The sequence below is a fragment of the Physeter macrocephalus genome, chromosome 4 (assembly GCF_002837175.3).
Source record: "Physeter macrocephalus isolate SW-GA chromosome 4, ASM283717v5, whole genome shotgun sequence".
NCBI lineage: Eukaryota > Metazoa > Chordata > Mammalia > Artiodactyla > Physeteridae > Physeter > Physeter macrocephalus.
Genome location: NC_041217.1, coordinates 127085836 through 127103100, shown reverse-complemented (window position 1 = coordinate 127103100; position 17265 = coordinate 127085836). Strand labels below are relative to the sequence as shown.

The window sequence follows — 17265 nt, the reverse complement described above, 5'->3', positions numbered from 1 at the left end:
GTGTGTGTGTGTGTGTGTGTGTGTGTGTGTGTGTGTATAACCTTGCTTGGTAATGAGAGTCACCGAAAACTGCATTTCAGAAAATTTCATCACATGATAGTGACTCTGTGTGCCTTTTTCCATTCTCAGAACTCCCTAAGTGTGCATGGCAATTGCTTTCCAGGACCCTGGAATTGCTATTTTGTCAGAACTCGACAAGGTAATGGCAGCAACTTGTCCTTCTTGGGGGACCACATATGCACCCTCAGATGCCTAACATAATTTTGTTCTGACTTCTATGTTCCATGAGCAGAGTAGGTAAGAGTTCAGGATCCAGAGTCAGGAAGTACTGGGTTTGCATCTCAATGCTGTTTTTACTGCTTACTAACTGGGTGACTGTGGGCAAGGCTACTGAATGATTTGTAACCTCAGTTTTCTCCTCTGAAAAACAGGGATAACAATGGTAGTTTCCTAATAGGGGTATTATCAGGATTAAGAGGTAATACAGGAATAGTTCTTAGTATGCGATAAGAGGTACAAAGTTTTCGTTGTTGCTACTACTGTTTTTGTTAGCACTAGGAGACCTAGGATTGAATTTCAACTTTACCACTTACTAGCAGAGTGAACTTGGGCTAGTGCAATAGAGATAATTATACTGAACCTGTTTATCCCCTCAATGTATAAAGAACAAAAAGCCATATTAGTGTTTGATATTTTATTTTATTGTAGGACAGACATAATAATTACTATTTCGACATTGAATTCTTTAAAAATAATCATTAATAATAATATAATAATTATAATATTTAACTATCAATATTATCTAACTTCATGTAGTGCTTTGTCTTTTATTTTTATTTAATATTATAGTCCCCTTTTATACTATAAACTCCATGAAGGGAGGGGTACATCTCATACATTTCTGTGAATCCCTCAGCAACTAGCACAATGCCTACTTATTGCAGGAACTCACATTCAAATGAATCAACAGACAAATATGCAGTCAACCAACTTTCATCTCCTGTGAGTCCAAGCATTATATCAAGCAACTTGAATAGATATGATAGCCACCCATGTAATACACAAAAAATTAAACATGCATGATAGAATTCATTGTTCTTATGATAAAAGAAATTTGGGGTTGGAAGGAACCTGAAGATGTTGGTCGATCTCCTTGCTCAGTGAGGAGTACCATTTGTGGTATCTCCCTTCATTTTCTACCTCAAAATCTATTCAAATTCAAAGAACCAACTCTAATTCAACAACCTTAGTAAAACTCACCCTGACAAAATAACAGCAACAAAAACAAGAAGAAGATGTTTTTTCAAGTACATACCATGCTAAGGATATCCCATTTGATGTCCACCACAAACCTTTAACATAGATATTATTATCTATTGATATTTTATTTTAAAGATGAGGGAACTGAGTCACAGACAGATTAAATAGCTTGCTCCTGGTCATAACAGATGGTAAGTGGAGGCATTGGCATTCACACACAAGTCTATGTGACACCAGAGTCTGAGCTTCTTTTTATTAAATCAAGGAGCAGCATTTCCTGTTCTGCTCACTGGACAATTAATCTTGCAGTGAAAAAAACCTCATAGTGCTGTCACTTGAGCTATTGTCTTAAGCTCTTGTTTGTATATGATATTGTTACTGGGTTTCCTATATGCTTGTATCTTATTTCCTGAAAGTTTACATATTTGTGTTCCCACCACTATCTTACACATAGTAGAGACCCAGTAAATATTTGGCAGATTCACTAAAACCACCAGTGAAGGGATACAGTTTTCAAAGCAGCTTATTTCTGTGTGAGAAAACTGTTCCTACTGTTTAAAACTCCTTAAATTCCTATAAACAACTTAAAATTATAGAATCTTAACACACAAGGATGATGTGATCTATTGCCTTCATTTTATGGTTGAGCAAACCTAAAGATAATTCACTTGCCCAAGGTCACAAAGCTATTAACTTGCAGATCCATGGTCATGAATTCTGGTCCCTAGAGTCACTGTCTGGTAATATTATTTCAGATATTTGAAAATAGTTTTGAGGCCCCTCTTGGTCATCTTAGTCCATAAGGTTTGAATTTCTCAGCATCTTAGACACTCTCCCGGATTTTAGCCCAGTTTTCCAATAATCGTAGTAACAAAGACTCTCTAAGGTACTGCAGGGGAACAGAAGCATTCATTTATTACTAATACCATTTTCACTGAGTATAATCTTTATGTAAAATAATCTGGGGGACTTCCCTGGTGGTGCGGTGGTTAAGAGTCTGCCTGCCAAGGCAGGGGACACAGGTTCGATCCCTGGTCCGGGAAGATCCCACATGCCACGGAGCAACTAAGTCCATGCGCCACAACTACTGAGCCTGCGCTCTAGAGCCCGTGCTCCACAACAAGAGAAGCCACGGCAATGAGAAGCCTGCGCACCGCAACAAAGAAATAGCCCTGCTCACCGCAACTAGAGAAAGCCCGCGTGCAGCAATGAAGACCCAACACAGCCAAAAATAAATAAACAAAATAAATAAATTTATTTTAAAAAATAAAATAATCTGGCATTCTTAGCAATCAGAAATTTATCTGCCTTATGGTTGGGTCATCACACTTTGTAGTAATAAAACTATATCTTAAAAAAATAATTAAAAGAAAAAGACCAATGTATACAAAGTTGGATTTAGAATAATTTCTACCTAGAAATGACCCAACATCTGGAGAATTTTTGTAGAATAATATATACTCTTGAAAATGATATGTAGACCAGATAGCAATAAGGAAAATTGTGTGATAAATGAAAAAAGTAAAATAGAAGATGGCATATTAATTGCAATGTATAGGGATGTGAAGAAATTAGAATGGTAAACTGTGGATCCTTTAAGGTAAAAGGGTTCTTTGTAAAATCTTCATGTTTTTTCCTTCTCTGGCATTATTGATTAAACCTACAATAAGGACTGTAGTGCCCAGAGGTGAACACAGCTAGGGTATAGCGTTGTTGGAAAGAGAGGGAAGAGGTGAGGAAGGATAGATCTGGACCAGACTGCATGCCTCAGTCCATTCTGACTGCTGTAACAAAATACCATTAGAGGCATGGCTCGTAAACAACAAAAACCTATTTCTTGAGGACAAGGATTATGTTTAATTATCTCTGAATCCCCAGCATCTACCATAATGCCTGATACACAGCAGATAATAAGCCAATGTTTGTTAGTGATCAATTACTACATCCAAGATATTGAAAGACAAGGGAAGATAGAAAATGTAGACACTAGGATGAACTAGAATTATCCAGGAAAACTTTATTGACGAGGGAAATATACAAAGGTAGATCTTTTCATAATCAAGGAAGAGCATGAAAGTTACTAAAGGTAAAAGATAAAAAGCATAACACGTAGTCTGTGATTAGGTGGGGAAGAGTAAATGTGTTTTGTGTGATAAGAAGGAGAAGCAGTGAATGTGACGTAATTAAATACTTTGTCCTTATAAAACTTTACCATGTCTAGAGATTGTTAATGAAGACAACAATCCTAAACTTCACTCCTTTTGGAAACCTCAAGTTGTATCAAAAACATACGGAAAATGTTTCATTTAGACAAACCATATGGTATAAACAGTATGGGGAAAAACATGAGCCTTATAGGATGGCAAACCTAGGTTTGAATTTTAGTTTTGCCACTTAAGTAACTGTATCTTGGGCAAGTCACTTAGCTCTATGAGCTTCAGTTTTCTTTCTGTAAAATGGGACTAATAATGCCTATCCCACAGGGCTGATGTGGGGCTTGAATGTGGCAATTCTTGTAAGGTATCCAGTGTAGTGCCTGGTATGTAGTAGATGGTCAGTAAACTGTTATTTTTAATAATGTGAATTGATGCATTGATGTGTTTGTGCTAAGTCAAGGTGGACATTTGGGTTGTGTATGTTTGGGGACATGTACACTTGAGCCTACTTGATCTGAGGGTAATTGGACTTTTTGAAATGGAAACACCCCAGAAAAGGACAATGTGTAACATGGTGCTCCATGGCTGTTTATCTCTTTAAAATGAAGAAACGCAAACAGTTTTGAGTGTATGGGCAATTGTATAAGGTGAAGGCTCAAATAGGAAGCTAATAATTTTCTTACTAACTACTGCTGTACAAACTGTCATGCAAATACTGCCTTATGCTTTATGTAAAACATTGAAATCCCCTATGACTTTATTCTTCTGCTTGGATTTTTTTCTGTAGTAAAATACATCATTGAATTAACTTCAAGTGTGTTTGTCTGTAAACCAGCCAAATATTTCCTTTTAAATACTTGAGCTCTATGTTGAATATACAGTTATGGCTCTTAGCACATTGCTTTTTATTTCAGTAATTAGATTTCATCCTCTAATCCTTTAATGGGCTTTTAGTTCCACATATACTAAGATGGCTCCGATCCATATTAAATGAAGATTTTTCATTTCATGCAGGTTCTTCCAGGGGACCCAGCCCCCTAACCATGGGAGCCCAGGACACCCTCCCTGTTGCAGCAGCATTTACAGAAACGGTCAATGCCTACTTCAAAGGAGCAGATCCGAGCAAGTAAGCCTGGGGCTTGGTCCATTGTATTCTCCAAACTCTATCCAATTCAGTGGGGACACCCTACATATAATTATTTCATTCCATATCCTAAAACCAAAAAAAAAAAAAAAATCCAGTCAACAGTAATGGGTGGCATACCTAGAATTAATTTGATTAGGAATATTAATTCATTGCTTTTTTAAAAAATATGCCAAAAGGTCCAGTAATCTAATCTAATACAGAAATCTCTGATTCAGTTTTGGTTGCAGGTTACAGAAACCCAACCAACTCCATCAGCAATGAGAAAATGTATTATCTCACAAAAGGAAATGTCTAGATCATGTCTTTATTGTCTTAGTCTTTCCTGGGTGGGAGTCACCCACATATAAACTGAAACAATGGTGCATTGGAATAAGAACCTGGAATAAAACCACCTTTCCATAACATGCAGATATGTAAGAGGACAAGTTATGTGTTACCCTTGTTAAGTAAGGAAAAACTAGCCAAAAAAAAATCACAGCAAAGTAAAAATTTTAGATAAAAATGTACCACTCTCTATTTACATGAGCCTGATTACACTTATATCAGTACATCTTGACAATGGACTTTACCTGAATGTACATGCATCTCTATAAGGTGTCCCATGGATGGGGTTCAGGAAGTCTATGGATCCCCTGAAATTATATTTCATATCTAGTGTGTGTGTGCACATGCACATTTGTCCATAGACACTCTACAGTGTTCATCAATTTCACAAAGGGGTTCAGATTCAAAAAAAAATAGTTAAGGGCAATTATTAGTCTACACTGAAAGCTAAACACCTAAGTCAAACTGGTTTTCAAGTGTGTCACTAATACAATTCCAGGTCTGAATCTGATGTATAAACAAAGGACAAACCTAGGTGAGGAAAGAATTGCTTTTTATTTTTTACTTGCAGGGACTAGAGCTTAGAATACCTTGGTAGCCATGGAAATAAAGATGAGAGAAAAAATTAAATGTGCATATAGAACACTAGACTTTTATAAAAATTTTTGAAATAGTGATAAGTATAATTAGAACTTGGAACTCTATTTTAAGTGAAAATCTATATGACTAATTGTTAACCCTCTTTACACTTCAGAAACACTCGTTGTTTTTTTTTCAAGTCTAAATCTAACAATATTATGCTGGAAAACTAATATAATTAGTAACTGCACTCCGTTCTAGCCACTGAGATCTATCAATCTCCCTAAATATCCTTTTAAACAGCCTTTAGGTTTTATTCTGGGCCCAGAGTTTTGCAGAGAAACAAATACTGTGGACGCTGGTGTCTTGGTTCATTTGCTCTGCTATAACAGACTAGGTGGCTTATAAATAACAGAAATTTATTTCTCAAAATTCTGGAGGCTGGAAAGTCCAAAACCAAGGCCCCAGCAGATTCGGTACCTGATGAGAGCCAGCTTCCTGGTTCACCGGAATCTTACATACTGGAAAGGGCTAAGGAACTTTGTGGGTCTCTTTTATAAAGGCACTAATCTCATTCTTGAGCGCCCTATCCTCGTAACCTAATTACATCCCAAATATCATCACATCGGGGATTAAGTTTAAATATATAAATTTTGGGAGAACACAGGCATTCAGGCTATAGCGTTCTGGTTTCTCCCACGTCTCTTCTTTTTCATCTTCAGAGCAGAAAGATCATTTGCCATGAGCATGCATCAACAGCAGCTAAAAGCTCCTCATACAGAATATGCATTTGAACTGTTAGAGAAAAGTAAGCATCATTAGCTTAGGTTGTATACAGACTTTGTATACATACATACATGTTTCTTCTGTAGACTCTTCTTTGAGTAAAGAATTTGCATGACTTTCTGTCACACCAGTTCTAAAGACTACTTATTACTGACTGACCTAGACCTTAGAAAGCTCAGGCTACCTTGAATTGCAGGTAGAAACACACCCTAAAAAAACATGAGTAGTCGAAAATGTGGAGAGGTGTCTACATAATGGAGTGAAAAACACTACGGATCACCTGAGAATGAATGCTTTTTTGTCTGCTTACTAATTGGCTATCATTCATTCATTTATTCATTCATTTTTTTCAGAGAGATCCAATTGGTAGTAGGGGTACTTCCACTTCTGGTCCCCACTAAAATCAATTTTCAATGTAACATGTCACTCCTCAGCTCAAAATCTTCCTAACTTGTTCAAAGTTAAAGCCAGGGCTTCCCTGGTGGCGCAGCGGTTGCGCGTCCGCCTGCCGATGCAGGGGAACCGGGTTCGCGCCCCGGTCTGGGGGGATCCCGCATGCCGCGGAGCGGCTGGGCCCGTGAGCCAGTCCCCCGCAACGGGAGAGGCCCCGGCAGAGGGAGGCCCGCATACCACAAAAAAAAAAAAAAAAAAAAAAAAAAAAAAAAAAGTTAAAGCCAAATGCTTCATAATGGTCTATAAGATTTGTCCTTCATGACCCATCCCAGGTGCCACCTCTCTGATCTTGCCTCCGTCACCCTCGTCCTTAATCACTCCCCTCTAGCCACTCTGGCTTCATGGCTGTTTTTCTTTCATCAGCCCAACCCCATCTGCACCTCAGGGTCTTTGGATTTGTTGCTCCTTCCGCCTTAGTGAAATCTTCTCGCAACTGTCTGAGTGACTTGCCCCCTCACTTCCTTCATGATTCTTCAGCAGATTTATCAGAGACCTTCTATGTAAAACAGCAATTCTCCTGCCCCCTCCGCTGTCAACACTTCCTTTCTCCCTACTTCACTTTCTCTTCCTTCGTAGTTAACATACTTCCTGTTTTCTAATTAATGAACATGCTAATTAACATGTTCCATGTTTTCAGTGTCCACTGTCTGTCCCTCCCCCCACTAGAGTGTAAGCTTCATGAGAGCTGGGACTTTAAGTATTTTGTTCATTGTTATATCCTCAGTACCTAAAACAGGACCTGGCATGGAGTACCCAGTGCATATTTGCTGAACAAGTTGAGTTGAATTACTCACCTAACATTTACAGAATGTCTACTATGTGGCCGCCATTGTGCTAGACAGCGATATATTGGTGGTGAAGACAATTGATATGGAAAATAAAACGTACATAAATATAATGCAAAGTCCACTATAGGAGACGGGTAGATATGGGACAATGGGAGTGAAGAAGTCCTTAATAATAATCTTTCTTAAAATCCCAAGAAGTGGTATAGCAGCCTACCAGTCACCTGTGGACCTGCCCCTATACAAGCTGGGTTCTTCGTCTTGTTTCGGTTTCCCCAGCACACTGACAAGTGTCTGCGGAGGTCTGTACCAGTGAGCCTGGTGTCCATGACTTTAGCATTCCAGTGATGTGGTACTTGAGCCAAATTAATATTAGTGCTTTTCCTATGCCCTTCCAAATTAACTGAGCCTTTGATCTGTGGATGACTGCACATATTGAGTCTTTTTTCAATTATATTGCCATAAGTAGCTATAGTGTATACTGTATATTGGTAGATGGGAGATTTAGTATATTTCATTGAAATTATGAGATCTGAAATTTATGAACAGATCATGAAGTGACATTCTTCTAAATTTAATTTCATCTGCAAGCAGTGAATCACTTTCATTGCTGTTCCTTTGTTATTCACTTTCAAAGAAACAACTCAAGTTCAAAAGTTCCATCATGGGGAGAGGTGGGGAGGAGGATAAAGCCAAACACAGCGCCACATAGAGAAATGATGCAGAAAAAGCATGTGGGTTTGCTTTGCCTGTGGTTCTCTCTCATCCTGTATCAAAGACCCCCCCATTTGTTTTCAGACCATACACTGGAAACAAAAATCTACTCCTGGGATTCTGACATCTGAGTCTTTCTCAGTAGCTCAAAGGCAGAGAGCTCCTTGACTTTGCTGCCACCTGGGGGAAACACATTTCCTGTTATTAGCTCCTATTTGAACAACTCTGGTGCTAGGAGCTAATTCTCTAGTTCCCAAGAAAACCTTAGGCTTCTCAGTTATAGTCTATCCTTCCCTTATCACCATATTTCAATTAGTTATTCAAGTGTATATCTCCCTGCTTAAACTAGAAGTTTGTTCAAGACCACGTTTGTCCTGTTTCTCACTGCCCATTCTAGTGCATTACACAATGCCTGGTACATTGATTAGGCAGCCAATATATAATTGTTAAATGTATGAATTTATTTTTAAAACACTTTATTGAGTTCCTACTCTGCACTGGGTTCTGTGTTTTGCACCTTTGCCTTCCCAGAACCTAAGAAACAGTACTTGCCTTCACAGTAGTAAATATGTGCAAGAAACTGCAAAACAGTTTTTAAAAAAATCTCTCCATTTGTCCAAGGAAACTAAAGAAAGGAAAAACTAAAGAAGGCTGAATGGAGAAGATATTAAGGAAGACCTTGGAAAGGTCTGCCTTTGAAATGAGTCTTGAATATGAAAAGGAGTTTTTGCCTGGTACCCAAGTCAATAAAAGGGGATGATAAATAAAGGAAGGGAAGCAGCCTATGTGCAGAAGTGTGTATGCTTGAACAGAAAACCATGAGCTTAGTTATCAAAGCAGTAGAACTTACACTTTATGAGAGGGATGTATTTCTGATGACCTCACGTATATCAAATACACACATTTCCTGACCAAAATTGGCCAGTGTTTCTGTTGACCAGCTAACATGATGCTGCCTGTGGTAACAGGGAGAACCCAGTTTACAAAGCACTTGACCAGTTGACTTGGAAATCTTGCCATTCTAGACAGATGTTTCATTTGTGGGGATTCATATGGTTTTAAATTTACTTCATAAAGTACCTGTGTCAATATTTCCATATTCAGTATTTCAGATTTACATGATTTAAACTTACATGAAATGTAGCCACATCACACACTGATAGGAACAATCATTACTGTTGAACAAAGACTTTCCTTTAGTGAGTGAGCATAGTTGAAAATATTAATTTTTATATAGAAAATTTCAGATCGACTTAGACACTGGATGGATTAATAAATCACCAAAGGTCTGACTCTGACAATTGAGATGCAGTTCAGAAATGTAATGTAAAAAAAAAAAAAACTAAAGGGCTTCCCTGGTGGCGCAGTGGTTGAGAGTCCGCCTGCCGATGCAGGGGACGCGGGTTCGTGCCCCGGTCCGGGAAGATCCCACATGCCGCGGAGCGGCTGGGCCCTTGAGCCATGGCCGCTGAGCCTGCGCGTCCGGAGTCTGTGCTCCATCACAATGGGAGAGGCCACGACAGTGAGAGGCCCGCATACAGCAAAAAAAAACAAAAAAAAACAAAAAAAAAAGAAATGTAATGTAACTGAGGAGCCTGGTTGCTTCATCTATTGGCTTCTACTGACTACTTCTTTCATAGTCCACCCGACACTGTAAGCCCTTTGAAGGCAGGGGCTCTTTTGCTCATTTTTCTTTTTGAATTTTATTTTATTTATTTTTTATACAGCAGGTTCTTATTAGTTATCTATTTTATACATATTAGTGTATATATGTCTTTTGCTCATTTTTTAATTGCCTCCCCACTCACAACAAAAACAAACAACCCCAACTTACATAGTTAGGCATCCATAAATGTTTATTGACTTAATAAATTCCACCTCCTCCCCTTGCTGACTTTCTTTCAAAAGAGAAACGTTATCCTCCACCAAGACACCACTTAGAGCTCATTTTGAGTAACCTGGAAAAGAAACTGAGCAGATTCCTTACCAATTAAAAAAACATTTGAGCAACCACTGCTAACCGTGTACGGAGTGATGGTAGGTGCTGAAGTCTAGTTTAACAAGTGCTCTGACTAGTTATTATTTTCTTCTAGAGTCGTCAAATAAAATTTTTCTTGCCCACATATTGAAAAATATTAAGAGTAGACTCAGCTTAAGGGGAAGTCCAGGCTTAGCACCAATTCATCACCAGTAAATCAAGCAAGCCTTATGGATCTAAAAGATAGAGAAGGAAGACAGCAGAGTTGGCACCAAACTGGGAGATCAGCAATATTCTCCAGCAGAGATGGAGGGGCAAGCTTCCAGAAACCAGAATTCTTATTCAGAGCAGTTCAGAGTTAGGGATGATATTATCTGAGTGGGAGGAGGGGGCACATGGCAACTTTAGGAAGCTCACCTGCCCTCCACCTCTACCCCAAACCCAGCCTTACACATACAAGGCTATAGCAGTTCTTCACACAAGCTGTTTTGAATGTGTGCCAAGGACAATCTCATCTGAGCCTCTGTGCCTCATCAATCACAATTACACAGCTTACAAGGTGACTATGGGGCAAATAGAGTTTCCTATATTCAAGTGTGAGCGAAGTTTTCATTTATTAACCTCAATTACCCTAGAAAGTACACTCCTGAACTTAAAGTTGCAGAAATGGTACAAGGGTCAATTATCCAGATGTATAGGAAAGTTATAAAGAAGTTCACTCATTTTAAATATTTACCATTTCCCAAAGAAGAATAATCTTTTTGAGATTTCTGCTTCTGGTTAAGGTGGAATAACAGGGACCAATTTACCCTTCTACCTGAAAACACTGCAGAAACAGACAAAATATATGAAACAATGATTTGCAAGACACAGGACCTCACGTGAAGGACAGTGACCCCTGAGAGGTGAGATGTGCTGTATGATTGTCCCAACTGACTTCCTGGAGAGTTTCCAGGCCACGGCATAGGGAGAGCCCAGCAGACTCACAGGCGTTCGTGGGAGGTGTCTCACTGAGGCACACGCCACTGCAAAACTGGCTGAGGAGGGTGCCCGAGGAAGCTAATGGCCCGTGGGTACCGCAGACCACCATGCACTGCAGAAGCTGGCTATGGAGAAGGTGTGCATATGATAGGAGCCTGGAGGCAGGGACCCCATCTGCATTAAAAGAGCTGGGCACTGGAACAGCCCAGCCACACGTACCTCAGGAGCCAGAGGCTGTGGAAGCTGCCAGTGTCACTGGGCACTAGCAAAGCCACACGGGTTGCAGTACCCACACTCTTGGGTGCCACGTGCCTCCTGCACTGCAGGAGGCTAGCTCTAGAAAAGCCTTGAGTACTGCAGAGGACTGCCTAGCAAGCACACTGGAAACAGGAAGGGAAAAAAGTCTCTTCTTCCTGCAATGTCTTTCTAGTGCCCTCTACTGACAAAAAGTAAGATAATGCCTGTTACGTTGGCAAAGAAAAAAATATATTAACGGCCCAATACTAATTGTCTCAGAGCAGACAGTAAAGGGTGAACTGGAACTCCACTGATTTTATGTAGAAGTTGACACAGTGATCCTAAGTTTCATGTGGAAATACACAGAACTTAAAATAGCCAAAACAATTTTGAAAGAGAGCAAAGTTGGTAGACTAATACTGCTGGATCTCAGAATAACTTTAAAGCTACAGCAATCAAGACAGTGTGGGATTGGTGTAAAGACGGACAAAATAGATCAATGGAACAGAATAGAGAATTTAGAAGTAGGCCCACACATATATGGACAACTGAATTTCCAACCAAATTACCAAGTGGATAAATTCAACAGATGGTGATAGAACAATTAGATACCCATAGCCACACACTAAAAAATGAACTTGGACCCATACCTCACAGAAAATATACAGAAATTAACCAAAAATAGATCATAAAGCTAAATGTAAAACTAAAAATTAAAAATTTCTAGAATAAAACATAGGTGAAATGTTTGTGACCTTGGATTTAGCAAAGATTTCTCAGATAAGACTCCAAAAGAATAAAGTGATTAGCTACAACCCATAAAAGAATAAATTGATGAATTTAAAATTTCTGCTCTTCAAATTACTCTTAAGAGAAAGAAAAAAAAAACAAGCCACTGACTGGGGAAAAAAAATCTTTGCAAAGCATGTATTTGTTAAATTACTTACATCCAGAATGTACAAAAAAAAAACCCCAAATTAATAAGAGAACAGAAAACTCAATTTAAAAAACTGGCAGAAAATCTGAGCAGACACTTCACCTGAGTAAATAACTGATGACAAATAAGCACGTGAAAAGGTGCTAAGATCCTTAGCCATTAGGGAAATGCAGATTAAAACAACAATGAGATACTGTTACTCACCTATGAGAATGACAAACTGAAAAGACAGATCCTACCAAGTGTTGGTGAGGATGGGGAGGAACTGAAACTCTCACAGTCAGCTGTATTTTCCACTTCAGAAAACAGTTTGGCAGTTTCTTAAAAAGTTAAAGGTGCACACCTATCATGTGATCCAGTCATATATTTATCCAAGAGAAAGAAGAGCATGTGCCCATACACAGGCTTGTACATGCATATTTATCACAGCTTTATTTGTAATAGGCAAAAGATAGAAAGAATCCAAATGTTCTTCCACAAGTGAATGAATTTTCAAAACGAACCTGTGGTATATCCATATTCCACCCAGCAATAAAAAGACATGAACTATTGATTCACACACTACATGGATGAATCTCAAAATAATTATGCTGAGTGGAAAAAAATCAGACCAAAAAAAAAATCACACACCTTACAATTCTGTTTATATAAAATTTTAGAAAGTCCAAACTAATATGTAATGTCAGAAAATATATTAGTAATTACCAAGGGACATAGAGGGAAAGGATGGAGAAGGGCAGGAGAGAGGAAAACAAAAACACAGGAGGAGACTCGTAGGGACGTTGGCTATCTTGATTATCTTGATTGTGTGATAGTTTCATAGATGTAGATTATGTCAAAAATGATGGAAATTTACACTGTAAATAAGCACGTTATTCTATATTGACTATACTTCAATAAAGCCCTTTTTTAAAAAGGATTATTATTCCTTCCAAATTATCATCCAACTGTGTTAACTTATATATATGACTGATTTTATAATTTCAACCAGATAGACAAGTTAATGGAAAAAAGATCTAATTAAGTGGGAAGCAGGAAGTTTACCCCATGTGTCCATAAAAGAACACACTCAAAGCATCAATCACATTACTCAGAGAACTAAAATAAGTACCAGTGAATAGTGTGAAAACATTGTGCAATTTAGTATCTTCAAATATGCTGCCATCAATTCAGCAGTCAAAGAGAGAGAATCACCAGAATAAATGATTCTGTTTGTGAGGTGAACATATAGACTTTTCCACAGAAAGAAAAAAGCTGCACTTTTCTTCTAATGGTGCAAAAACACCTTCAACAAAATAGCCACCTGTTTTGGAGACGTGTTAAAATAAACCTTTGAGTCCTCAGGTCTTTATAGAAATTGTAAGAGCTTACTTTTCCTCTCTTCTAATGTGTCATATTGTTACAGAAATCTTTGCTTTTCACAACTGCTTTGATTCACAGCATGTTGACCTAGGTTTCCTCTCTTTCCTCTCACGTGTTGTGATAATGCCAGATGTATCGTGAAGATTACTGGAGAAATGGTGTTGTCCTTTCCTGCCGGCATCACCAGACACTTTGCCAACAACCCATCGCCAGCTGCCCTGACTTTTCGGGTGACAAATTTCAGCAGGTTAGAACACGTCCTGCCAAATCCCCAACTTCTCTGCTGGTAAATATATTTTGCACAAATTTTTTTAGAGATGTGTGTGGCTTAGCACCTTATCCTTAGATGAGGGATGTACTTTAGCGAGAGAGATACACTGTACTGAAATTACCGCTACTCAGATATGTTTATAGATTCAATCCCAGAACTTTTACCAGCTGTAAAAATTGTTGGTGGGTGATTGTGTGTGTGTGCATATATGTATTTTAACGGCCGACTATCTCAAGTGGCTAAAGAGACATTTAGAGTAATGAAATCTGCATTAGTGACAATTTAGTCGTTGTCTGTTTTGCTTATCACTGGTAGACAATGGATGAGGATGGTGGAAAATGAGCCTAATAAAAGGAATAAAATCCATCTGTTGTATTAGCATCTTCTAAAATCAAATGATATCTGAACTGTGAGCTACTCTTCATATAAGCTTGAAAATCTCTTTGTTAAACATGTAATTTCATTGTACTGTAATGATGATTGTTTTGATGGAACTTTACATGTATGGCATCAAAGAAGCTTATGTGAATTTGTTTACATAAATACACTTCTTCACATTTCCTATTAAATCTGAATTTGATGTCTTTATCATATATATATATATGCACATGCACATTCACACAACACACATATATATACATGCTACTAAAAAATGATCCACTCTACAAGTTAATTATTGACAATGGATGAGACAAAAAAAGTCATTCTTGACAGTTTTTTCCATCAATAAGTCCTGATATTCCATCCAAAATTATCTCTCTAAAATGGCCACTTTTTCCCTGTTATCATCACTTCTTCTATCCAGATGATGACTGTCATTTCCCTGGACCACAGCAACTGCTTTCCTCCTTCCCTCCCTGCATCCAGTCTTGCCCCACTCCTACACACAATAACCAGATGACCTTTTTTGAGGTCAATCAGGTTGTCCTCGCTCATAGCCCTCTGATGGCTTCCCATTGCATCTGTACCAGAATCCAAACTTGTTACCGTTGCCTTCAAGACCCTGAGTCATCCACTCTTGCCTGTCTGTCTGTCCTCATCTCCCACTATCCTCCTCAGAATCCTTGTAGTTCCAGCCAGACCTGCCAGTCTTGGGAATTGCTGAGTCCTTTCCCACATCAAGACTTTGTATGTTTGTTTCCCCTGCCTCCAACAGGATTTCCACCCTTCTTCACCGGACTCTTACTCATCCTTCAGATCTCAGCTCTACTCAGCCTCCCCTGACCTCCCCACTCTCCTCCCTACTCCCACACTAAATCACATTGCCTTGTTATTCTCTCTCAATCTTCCCTATTCTTCCCTTTGTCACACTTACTAAAACTAATAATTACATATCTATTTGTTTTCTTCATCCATCCATCTCCCCTACGAGACTGTAAAATCCATGAGGGAACAGAACACATCTATTGGTTCACCACCGTATCCTCAGTACCTTCCACTATGCCTAATAAGGACTTGAGTAGTCTTTGTTGAATGAATGAACAATTCAACTATAACTTAGAGAATTTTGTCAAGCTGGATATTTATGTAGAAATAACTAAAGGTTATTTGGAATCTGAGGACCAATACAGTCACTCTGTTTCTCTTGCCTGAATGAGACTTTTTCACTCCCGTGATGAAAAAACAGTCACAGGTGTTTCAGGTGATGACCAAGATCACCTCCTTCTCTTTGGTCCTTGCGATGGTTTAATTGGCAAATTTGATTCCAGGCTTAAAAATACAAAAGAAATGCTCACCCTTTAAATGAAAAATAAATGTGAAATGATCAAGATTGGAAATTGGCAACTTCTTATTTCAGTTTCCCTCCGTGTTTTTGATGTGCACAGCGAGCAACACAGCGAGTTAATTTTATTTTTCTAGGTTCCTCCATCTGAAATTAGGAATTACGTGCCACCCTCTCACCAGTTTGTCTGTAAATATCACTGGTGTGATAGTTATAGCTTTTGTTGCACTTTTAGGCAGTTATGTTGCCAAGTTCTTAGGCATATGTGTCAGAGTTTTATACTTATATTAGTACCTCAGTCTTATGAATTGAACTAAATATCAGTCTGAGAATGTTTTGTGTGACAAAACATTATATGGACCCTTAAGTTGTTTTTTAAACAAAACAAAAACAAAAACAAAAAAATTCTTATTAATTTGGACTTTATTAACTCTAAGTATTTGATGATTGTGTCAGGGCTGTGATTGGTGACCCATCAGTCCTAGAGACTGTTTGGTTTTGGTATGTAGCTCCACTCCACCACCCCTGCTGCCACACCTACTTTTCAAAAGGCCATGGAACCAAGCATTATTCTCGAATGCTGTTCAAGCCTTTCTTCATCTGTTATCTTACACCCAGCCAATCTTCTCAGTTATCCTTACTGAAAGACTTATTTAGGTTAGCAGCTTGGCCCCTGGAGACATTTGGGTTTGCAATCCCTGTGACAGGGACCAAATTGAAATTGACTTCTACTTTTCCCTTATGAAAGGGATTGGCTTACAAGCAGGAGCAATCGCTAAACCAATTGAGTCTGAAGAATTCTCAAGGCTTTATGAGTATTCAAGAATTGCATCTCTGTGCAAGCTTTTTTTTTTTTTTTTTTTTTTTGCGGTACTCAGGCTTCTCACCGCTGTGGCCTCTCCTGTTGCGGAGCACAGGCTCCAGACGCGCAGGCTCAGCGGCCATGGCTCACGGGCCCAGCCGCTCCGCGGCATGTGGGATCCTCCTGGACCGGGGCACGAACCCGTGTCCCCTGCATCGGCAGGCGGACTCTCAACCACTGCGCCACCAGGGAGGCCCCTCTGTGCAAGCTTTTGATCGACAAACCTTTCTTGACTATTTGTTAAAGCAAGTTATCTGAGGAATTATCATAGATATGTGACTTAGCTTATTTTGTTATTAAACATATAATTGGGATTTTCTCAGTTATTTGGATTTACCTAGCATAAACTAATAAAATGTTGCTGGATATTAATGCCACACCTCTTTTGGTATAGTGGGAAAGTGTGACCTGCAGTAAGAATGACCTGGGCTGGAATCTTGACTCTTACTTATTAGCTGTTCAACCTTAAGTAAATTACTTAATTTTGCTGAACCTCTGTTGTTCTTAGCTCCAGCCTCCTTGTGTAGCTACCACTCTGGAAGCTCTGGGTAACTTGGATGTTTTAGATAATAACAGTTTAGGGGCTTCCCTGGTGGCGCAGTGGTTGCGCGTCCGCCTGCCCAGGCAGGGGGACCGGGTTCGCGCCCCGGTCCGGGAGGATCCCACATGCCGCGGAGCGGCTGGGCCCGTGAGCCATGGCCGCTGGGCCT

The 17265-nt window shown here is 39.1% G+C and overlaps 1 protein-coding gene across 10 annotated transcripts in view; it reads left to right on the top strand.

Moving 5' to 3' along the window:
- Nucleotides 1-17265, top strand: part of SGIP1 (SH3GL interacting endocytic adaptor 1) — a 215865-nt gene that overhangs the window by 188791 nt on the left and 9809 nt on the right. For all 10 annotated transcript variants that reach the window (XM_028489286.2, XM_028489287.1, XM_028489292.1 and 7 more), the window contains 2 exons: nucleotides 4431-4542; nucleotides 13830-13985. In XM_028489286.2, the coding sequence (XP_028345087.1) occupies nucleotides 4431-4542; nucleotides 13830-13985 (268 nt within the window). The remainder of the gene's footprint in view (nucleotides 1-4430; nucleotides 4543-13829; nucleotides 13986-17265) is intronic.